We start from the raw sequence: 10,156 nt of genomic DNA on the forward strand, positions 1-10,156 counted from the left end.
TTAAGCTAAAATATATCTCAAAACTTGAAGAGGAATGAAGAAGGCTAACAATATACTCAATAAGTAATCATAAATTGAAAATTATTTGCTCAAGTAAATGGGTCAGGATTGGCTTCACTTTAAAAGTACTGAGCTGATTGGAAAATATTTTAAATAATAATAAATAGTGTTGGCAGGGGTTTAAGAAAATAACAAATCTCATCTACTGTTAGTAGAATATAAATTGGCAAAATTTTTGAGTAGGCAGCTTATCAGTTTGCATCAAAAGTCTTAATATTTTTCCTACACTTTCACCTGGCAATTCTACTTCTAGGAATCTATAATAAAAAGATAAATAATAATGTTCACAGTGATTTGTGCACAAGGTTGTTCTTTGCAGCGTTACTTATGAAAGCAAAAATTTTAGTAAGAACTAAATATCCAACAATGTGAAATTAGTCCAAAGAATTATTCTATGTCATACAAAGGAATTCAGCCTCTAATATAATACAGTAGTGGTTGTTTAATAACAATGAAAATGTTCACAAATAAATGTTAAGTGCAAAAAGTATATTGCAAAATATATGTGTGTATGTTTATACTAATTTCTGGGTGTTAGAATTCTTTAGATTTTACTTTACTTTTTGCTGTTGTTTTCAGTGTTTTCTAAAATCTATACAAGTAACATGTATGCTTCACCTTAAAAATGTAATGCATTCTTTGTAGGAAACAAAAACAGAATTATTTTTCTGTGAGTAATTATCTGCAGGGCCTTGTAAGACAAATTTTAAAAAGTAGAATAAGTTCTGTTAAAAACAAAATAACAGACCCAAAATGGAGTTGCTTATGCTAAGCCCCACATTACCAAACTAAGACTGAATTAGTTTTGGCTTTCCCAGAAGTGGAATCTTCCCAGAAGTGGAAAATAACATTTTCTTTTCTCTAGCTAACTTTATAGTAAGATACAGTATAAAATACATATAATATACAGAATATGTGTTAATCAACTATTTATGTTATTGGTAAGGTGTCTGGTCAACAGTAGGCTATTAGTAGTTAAGTTTTGGGAGAGTCAAAAGTTATATGAGGATTTTCAACTGTGCAAGGGGTTTTTCAAGAGTCAACTGTATATACCTAAGAGTGTTACCCTTTTCAGGCAGAACTTTGGTTGCTTGATTTATGTTAAATTTAAAAAAAGAAATAAATTAGAATTTCCCTGTATACAAATTTACATTTTTGATCAATGTTCTCCCCAATATGTCCAAAATAGAGATTCATATGAGTTTTATTAGACAATGAGACTTTATGAGAAAATCAATTCCAATCAAAGATAGCTAAACATATGACCCAAAGCAGTATAAATTTAAAGATGAAGATAAACATGAAGAAATGCTACGTCAGGACACAAGTAAAAATGTGAAGGTATTTTTTTTTTTTTGAGAGAGAGAGAGGGAGCTCGTGTGCACATGTGCAGATGATGGGGGAGGGACAAAGGAAGAGGGAAAGAGAATCTTAAGCAGGCTTCATGGTGGGGCTCCATCTCACCACCCTGAGATCTTGATCTGAGCTGAAATCAAGAGTCAGTTGCTTAACCAACTGACCCAGTCACGCGCCCCTGTAAAAGTATTTTTACATGTTCTACTTAGTTCGCTGTTTATTTCATTATAAATAAAAGCTACATTTTGACAAGCAACTAAAAAAATTTTTTTCAGAATATATTTTATGGTTTTGCCTTCAGAAGTCATGTAATGTGATAATTATCTTGGTACCCCACTCCTAGAAAATTTTTAACAATCATACAAAAAGAAAATAAAAAGAAATAGGTGGAAACCTTACATTCTAAGCATGTTAGTTTACAGGTGTAATTGATTTATATTCTCATCTCTTAGTTTACAATTGTTATCACAGAAGGAAGAATTCCAACAACCCCTTTATCTTGTGAAACATAGGAAAGAATAGTAGTAGATTAAACTCAGCACTAGTGAATTCTATTCTACAGTGCTTTTTACATTTATTCTTTGTTTCAAGCCCTAGTGAATATGCAAATACATTAATAAAACATCCCAAGTCCAAATGTGAAAAGTCTAAGGAAGCAAGAGACATTGGGACTTTTCTGAAATTATTTTTAAAGATTTTGGATTCAGGAAAAAGAACCTGAAGGGACCAAAAATTCCATAAACTTCAATGAATTAATTTACTAGTAAGGAAACTGACCCATGGAGAGATTAACTGAAGTAACAGCATTTAGAGCAAATAAGGAGTTAGGAGTGAGAATAAAAGTTTAGCTCATTGGTGTGTAGCTTTGTTACTTTTGGCAAAGTCAACTAGTATTATTCAATCTTGGTAAATTACTCAATACTCCTCAGTTTCAGTTTCCACATCTATAAAATAGAATAACAATATCAAAATCACTATACACAAGTTTTCAGTAGTTCCCTCTAGAATAAAAAGCATCGATAAGAGAAGGCTAAAGATGGGCTTCCTATATATAATTTTGTGTTTCTTAAATAAAAAAGAATTTCTTTTTAAAAATTAAAAATCAAAACTGAATACTTTTAAAATTATTGTGCAGAATAAATAATGAAAATATCTTAAATTAATGTTGGTTATGTTTTCTACTCTTCCATCTTAAATATGTAGTGCATGTATGGAAAAATCTGGAAATTTGTTGACACTTGGGGGAAATAGATAATAAACTGATAATTCTATTTTTAATCTTAATGATTCTGTGATATGTACATCTAACTTTTGTCACTTGAGAGATGAACCTGTTTGAGGAAGAATAAGAAAATATGAACATTTAATGATACAACTGAAATCCTTCTGGCCACAGCCCAGAAACAAAATTACAGCCCTGAGCAAATATTATCAATTCTCATCATCATCTGGAGTATCCTTTATCTCAGGCTCCTGAGATCATCTGTTATGAAAGGCAAAGCAATTGAAGTAGTTCACCTGAGCTCAAATAGATATAGTAGAATCCTTTTAAAAAGAGTTCATGCCTAAGAAATGTTCCCCTAAGGCATTAGAAATGTTTAGATTGCATACACATTGCCATATTTTTTTTATTTCCTACCAAGAAATTTACTGTTATACTTGAAGAGTTAGCCTTTGGAGGGATGGATATGCTATTCCAGACTGCTTTATTTCTCTGAAATACATTTATTAAGAAAATAATTTTTTAAGAAAAATTTTGTTGGCTCATTAATGAGGGTGCATTTTCAACTGAACTACGTGTGTGTCCATATTCTTTGCTTGCAATTTTGCATTGAATATCTTCATATAGGTAATATTACCTTAATAATTTCTTCTGAGATTTGGTTGCTCATCTGGCCCTACCCATGCCCTTTCTTAGAGTGCAGAGATAATAAACTATTTGAGGAGGGTAAAACTGAAAAAAAAAAAAAATTGTAACATATCAAAATAGGAAAATCCTGATTGTAAATTTTCTAATGTGATGGGTGCTTTGAGAGGCAAGAAGCAATCAGGGGACAGAGATATAAAGTTTAATGGGTGGGGGAGGGATGAAATCTGAATATCAATTGCTTGTTACCTTACCTGTTCATTTAAAATCAACTGCAATATGTTCTTTGGGTCTCTTCGCATAAAGTATTTATTCAGCAAGTTGAATAAACAAGTAACCAATTAAGTTTAATAGTGTGATTTCAGATGATTACCATCAATATTTTTCTTTCTAAACAGGGAATATTTTTCTGTCTCTCCTTCAGAGCCTTGCCTACCCCTATCAATCACAGACACTGCATGAGGCTGCCTTCTTTCACAGGGTGGTTTCTGGGGCCAAGAAGTTTCAGACCTGAGTCCTATTACAAAGATTCAGAAACATCCTTCCCTTCAGCTTAACTCCTCTTGCGCATCTGCATTTCTCAACTGCATAGCAGCTTTTCTGTGAAATGGTTTCAGATTAAGCTCTTCCTCTTTCTACATGTGGTAATGGGTTAAATGATACAAGAACCGAATTGTTTTAGAAGTGTAAAAGGTTGTCTGAAAAAGGCCTCTCTCTCTCTCACACACACACACACACAACCAAACTGAACCTTCATCCATGCCCTCCCACTGAATTTCACCGAAGAGAACACATTTTATTACATGAAAATATTATATAGATATGAAAACTGCCTCCCCCCAAGAATTAGCTTCTGGACCCAGGAAAAAAAAAAATTTCCTCTCTACTTCCCTGAATTTCCTCATCCCTAGTCCTTCCTGGAATTCTTTAACTCTCTAGTTTTTTCAAAATGCACACATCCTTGAATATTGGATCTTTTACTCAGATTATTAGCAGGCATATTAACAGCTGTCCAACTGTGTAAGACCTAATTAAAAGGGAAACTGATGTAAACATATTTCTGCTTCTACTGAAGAAAGGAAATTAATAATAATATAATAATATCCTATAAATTCAAACCCTAAAATCATGCACACAATTTTTAGAATATATTGATGGAAAAGGTGTCAACTCTGTTAAGAAAAGTCAGCAGAACAGCTGACTTTTCCAACAAGCAGCATTCTCATATTCCCTCCCTTCTCAGATGTTTTTAGAACTTGGTTTTTATAAGCTCCATCTAAGTTCGAGGAACCAGATGATTCCCTCTCTGGGAAAAGCCCTAACTGGGTATTCCACCAGCACCAGTGACCCGGAGAAGAGAAACTGCCCACTACCTGCAGATAACATTCATATAGGGCCTTAGAAACCGGTGGTTTCTCTCTCCCTCTCTCTCTCTCTCTTGCCCTCTCTCTCTCTCTCTCTCACTCTCTCTCAAAATGCAACTGGTTATTTACTTGTAAGTGTTTTAAATTCGTCCATATGGATTTGGAAACTTTGTGTATATGAGTGTGTGTGTGTGTGTGTGTGTGGTGCGAGTGCCAGTCTGTAAGTGGATATTTAAGAGCACTCACGAATCATACTGGGATTTTTTTTTTTCCTGCTCCCTCCCTCCTTTTCCGGTTCTCAGTGAAAGATTTCGGGTCTGGAATCAAAGACGCAAGCATGCATTGTATTTTCACCCCGCAGACTTAAATAACATTCAAGAAATATCAGAGAAACCTAACTCTCAACGACCAAATTGACTAAAATTCTATACCAAGTTTAAAAAAGAAAAAGTATGTGCCTAAATTATGTACCATGAAACAAAAAATTCAACTCAGTTATATTATTTAAAATATATATATGATATGACTATATGTTCCACATAACCACTTTCAACATGCCAAAAAAATTTTTCAAAGACATCAAATATCATAAAACATTGTACTGCAGAGACGGAAGAAATGCATTTAAAGCACCGATGAAAATGGCGTGCAGTATAATTACCTCAAATTGCTGTTCGCTTGACACCCTGACACTAATTTTATTCAAGCCATTGGGAAATAAATGTTTTAAAAGCACTCCTTTCCAAACGCTGGAGGTAGTGGGGGCTGTGAGGTCGTTAAGGAAAGGAAAGGGTAAAGTTTTCAGCACGCAAAAAGAATTAAATAATCCATTTAAAATAAGCATCTATGTGGATCGACAGCCTTTAATGCCCACATTTTTAACGCTTGCCCTGTACGTGGATTGATTTTTTTTTTTCTTCAGCATTCCCTCACCAGATGGATTTTTGCTACTGCAGATCAGCAGAGGGTGTCAGATCTTTCAGAGTGCACCAGGCTGGAACAAGCAGAGCTTCTTAGCAACTCTCTTCTACCCCCCTCCCCATTCTCGCGCTCTCTCCCTCCCTCAGACAACTCGCCCCCCGCCCTCCGCCCCCTCCACGTAATTCCGAAAGAGCAGAATAAAGAGGAGAAAAAGAAAAGAAGAGCTAGTAACCGAGAGCCGGAACCCAGAAAAAAAGCTGAAGAGGACCGAAGGGAAGGAAAGGAAAAGGATGGACAGCTACAAAACGCAGCGATTGCGGAAATTTTCCAGCGCCATTGGCTCGGCAGCGTGAGTTCTTCGGTCGGGCGTGATTTCAGCACCGGGGGGACTGGACAGCACCTCGGGGGGACTTCTGGGCGACCTGCAGCCACAGCAAGAACTCCATCAGCCGCCTCAGCTACAGAAGCCGCCGGAAACCCTGCTTTGTATCAGAGAGGCAAGGTCAGTCCGACGCACAGCCATGCACAGGCAGTGCGCCTGTACTACGCTGCAAACCCTCTGCTTGTTTCTCTAACATGCACTTGCTTCTAATTACTAGCATTGTTCCTTTCCTGATTAGTGAGGAGCACTAGACCAGGTTCTGTAAGGGTGCGTTTTTAATTTATATGTATATATTTAACTTCTTTTGGTAATTTTTAAAGGGTTGAGGGGGAGTAGGGTTATTTTTTCTACTTTTTTTCTTTTCTTTCTCTTTCTTCTTTTCTTCCTTTCTTTCTCTTTTTCCCCTCCCCCCCTTTTTTTCTTTCTTTCTTTCTTTTTTTTTTTTTCTTTTGCTTGCCTTGCACTACGTGCCTGGATAGTCTGTGGATATAATTCTTGACTGGCGCCTGGGTTGTTGCAGTGCGGGGGGGTTAGGGAGGAAGGAATCCACCCCCACCCCCCCAAACCCTTTTCTTCTCCTTCCCTGGGTTCGGACATTGGAGCACTAAATGAACTTGAATTGTGTCTGTGGCGAGCAGGATGGTCGCTGTTACTTTGTGATGAGATCGGGGATGAATTGCTCGCTTTAAAAATGCTGCTTTGGATTCTGTTGCTGGAGACGTCTCTTTGTTTTGCCGCTGGAAACGTTACAGGGGACGTTTGTAAAGAGAAGATCTGTTCCTGCAATGAGATAGAAGGGGACCTACACGTAGACTGTGAAAAAAAGGGCTTTACAAGTCTGCAGCGTTTCACTGCCCCGACTTCCCAGTTTTACCATCTATTTCTGCATGGTAATTCCCTCACTCGACTTTTCCCTAATGAGTTTGCTAACTTTTATAATGCGGTTAGTTTGCACATGGAAAACAATGGCTTGCATGAAATCGTTCCTGGGGCTTTTCTGGGGCTGCAGCTGGTGAAAAGGCTGCACATCAACAACAACAAGATCAAGTCTTTTCGAAAGCAGACTTTTCTGGGGCTGGACGATCTGGAATACCTCCAGGCTGATTTTAATTTATTACGGGATATAGACCCCGGGGCCTTCCAGGACTTGAACAAGCTGGAGGTACTCATTTTAAATGACAATCTCATCAGCACCCTACCTGCCAATGTGTTCCAGTATGTGCCCATCACCCACCTCGACCTCCGGGGAAACAGGCTGAAAACGCTGCCCTATGAGGAAGTCTTGGAGCAAATCCCTGGCATTGCTGAGATTCTGCTAGAGGATAACCCGTGGGACTGCACCTGTGATCTCCTCTCCCTGAAAGAATGGCTGGAAAATATTCCCAAAAATGCTCTGATCGGCCGAGTTGTCTGTGAAGCCCCCACCAGACTGCAGGGGAAAGACCTCAATGAAACCACAGAACAGGACTTGTGTCCTTTGAAAAACCGAGTGGATTCCAGTCTCCCAGCGCCCCCTGCCCAAGAAGAGACCTTCGCTCCTGGCCCCCTGCCAACTCCTTTCAAGACAAATGGGCAAGAGGATCATGCCACCCCAGGGTCTGCTCCAAACGGAGGTACAAAGATCCCAGGCAACTGGCAGATCAAAATAAGACCCACTGCTGCGATAGCGACCGGCAGCGCCAGAAACAAACCCCCAGCCAATGCCTTGCCCTGCCCTGGGGGCTGCAGCTGCGACCACATCCCGGGGTCGGGTTTAAAGATAAACTGCAACAACCGGAACGTGAGCAGTTTGGCTGATTTGAAGCCCAAACTCTCCAACGTGCAGGAGCTTTTCCTTCGAGATAATAAGATCCATAGCATCCGAAAATCGCACTTTGTGGATTACAAGAATCTCATTCTGTTAGATCTGGGCAACAATAACATTGCTACCGTAGAGAACAACACTTTTAAGAACCTTTTGGACCTCAGGTGGCTGTATATGGATAGCAACTACCTGGACACACTGTCCCGGGAGAAATTCGCGGGGCTGCAAAACCTCGAGTACCTGAACGTGGAGTACAATGCAATCCAGCTCATCCTTCCTGGCACTTTCAATGCCATGCCCAAACTGAGGATCCTCATTCTCAATAACAACTTGCTGAGGTCCCTACCCGTGGACGTGTTCGCTGGGGTCTCGCTCTCTAAGCTCAGCCTGCACAACAATTACTTCATGTACCTTCCGGTGGCAGGGGTGCTGGACCAGTTAACCTCCATCATCCAGATAGACCTGCACGGAAACCCTTGGGAGTGCTCCTGCACCATTGTGCCTTTTAAGCAATGGGCAGAACGCCTGGGTTCCGAAGTGCTGATGAGCGACCTCAAGTGTGAGACGCCGGTGAACTTCTTTAGGAAGGATTTCATGCTCCTCTCCAATGACGAGATCTGCCCCCAGCTGTACGCGAGGATCTCGCCCACGTTAACTTCGCACAGTAAAAACAGCACTGGGTTGGCGGAGACCGGGACGCACTCCAACTCCTATCTAGACACCAGCAGGGTGTCCATCTCCGTGTTGGTCCCGGGACTGCTGCTGGTGTTTGTCACCTCCGCCTTCACTGTAGTGGGCATGCTCGTGTTTATCCTGAGGAATAGAAAACGATCTAAGAGAAGGGACGCCAACTCCTCGGCGTCCGAAATTAATTCCCTACAGACAGTCTGTGACTCTTCCTACTGGCACAATGGGCCTTACAACGCAGATGGGGCCCACAGAGTATATGACTGTGGCTCCCACTCGCTCTCAGACTAAGAACCCAACCAGGGTAGAGCGGGGGAGTAGGAAGGCGATGCTCCCGCCACCCTGTCCCCACCCCCGCTGTCATCCCAGGGGTCAGAGGAACCCAGACCCAAGTCCAGCGCGCCCCAAGGCTTTATGGACATAAGTAAATAAATAGCTATGAACTCGCTCCAGTGAGAGGGTTTGACCCCTTAGCTCCCTCCTGGAAACAAAGAGCAGACTGTGGCGATCTGGGAGAGCGCTGCCAAATCGCTCTTTGCAGCGAGCTCTTTTTGATAAAACCCAGCAGGGGCCCTGCTCAAAGAACTAGCCCTCTGCGGTGGAGCTGATGGGGATGGCTGCCGCGGTCCTCTACGTATATACATATACCCACATCTATATAGAGAGATAGATATCTATTTTTCCCCTGTGGATTGGCCCCGTGAGGAGGGGGGCGTGATGGCTCCCTGTTGGCTATGCAGGGATGGGCAGTTGCACGAAGGCATGAATGTATTGTAAATAAATAACTTTGACTTCTGACAAAAAGTGCTGCATGGCTCGCATGGAAACCACGCGCTCCAGGGACGCTGCCCTCCTTGGCGACTGGAGCCGGCGTCACGTTCACAGCACCCACCCTCTTACCTGATAAGTCCCATCGTATCAAACTTTCTATAAACAAAACACAGTATAATCAAAAAGTGCCATTTCGCCATTATTTGTGATCGGTAGGCAGTTCAGAGCGTACGTACGTTTACTGTGAAAAAAAAATGTAAAGGTTTTATTTAAGACATTTGCATGGCTAATCATCAGTCCATTTTATGAGTTAAAAATGTATTTTGTTGAGCGACGTTTTTATGGGTTGTTTTGGGTTCTTTCTTTTATTTTGATGGTGATGTTTTACTTTTTTTTTTTTTTGAGGGGGAATATTTTTCTATACATATCCAATAATGCCTTTCATCTGAATGTAAAATAAGTACCCATGATTTCTATTATAGTATCAGTGTAATTATTAAAAAAAAAAAAAAAAGATTTTGAGGCAGTTAAGCATGACCAATTAATGTCATTCTAGTGCTTAGGCTGCGATCTTATGGTAGCAATTCTGTGCTGGTGTAAATCTTACTTATACAGTAGGAAAAAAGAACCGAAGAAGCACGTGAAACTTACTAATTCTATTCGAGGATTTTATAATGGCATATTTTTTCAGTATTAAAGTGAAAATGTTTTCAACTTTGGGTCCTTACATTTTTCCAGCTTCATGTTTGCAATTGGTAAATTGGATTTGCGGTGGAAGGGACGGGGGAGGGGGGCGGGTGGGGGTGGATCCTTTCTAGAGCCCTATCAAGGCTCTCTCTCTAATAGTTTTACTTAGCTTTTTATCCTTTACGTAGCTGCCCTCCTCCTCCAACCCCACCCGGGCTTTTCCAGCTTTCCCCTGTCCATAAAGTAAGGTCTTCCCC

General features: G+C 40.3%; 1 protein-coding gene across 1 annotated transcript; it reads left to right on the forward strand.

Annotated features, from left to right (window-relative positions):
- The first annotated feature begins 5,987 nt into the window (after positions 1-5,987).
- On the forward strand, positions 5,988-9,927 carry SLITRK1 (SLIT and NTRK like family member 1). Its single transcript, XM_032402787.1, has 2 exons — positions 5,988-6,070; positions 6,589-9,927. Exon 2 carries the CDS (start codon positions 6,642-6,644, stop codon positions 8,730-8,732), a length of 2,091 nt encoding a protein of 696 aa, XP_032258678.1. The 5' UTR covers positions 5,988-6,070; positions 6,589-6,641; the 3' UTR covers positions 8,733-9,927.
- Positions 9,928-10,156: the final 229 nt, after the last annotated feature.

This window comes from Phoca vitulina, unplaced genomic scaffold (assembly GCF_004348235.1).
Source record: "Phoca vitulina isolate PV1807 unplaced genomic scaffold, GSC_HSeal_1.0 scaffold5, whole genome shotgun sequence".
Classification (NCBI taxonomy): Eukaryota; Metazoa; Chordata; class Mammalia; order Carnivora; family Phocidae; genus Phoca; species Phoca vitulina.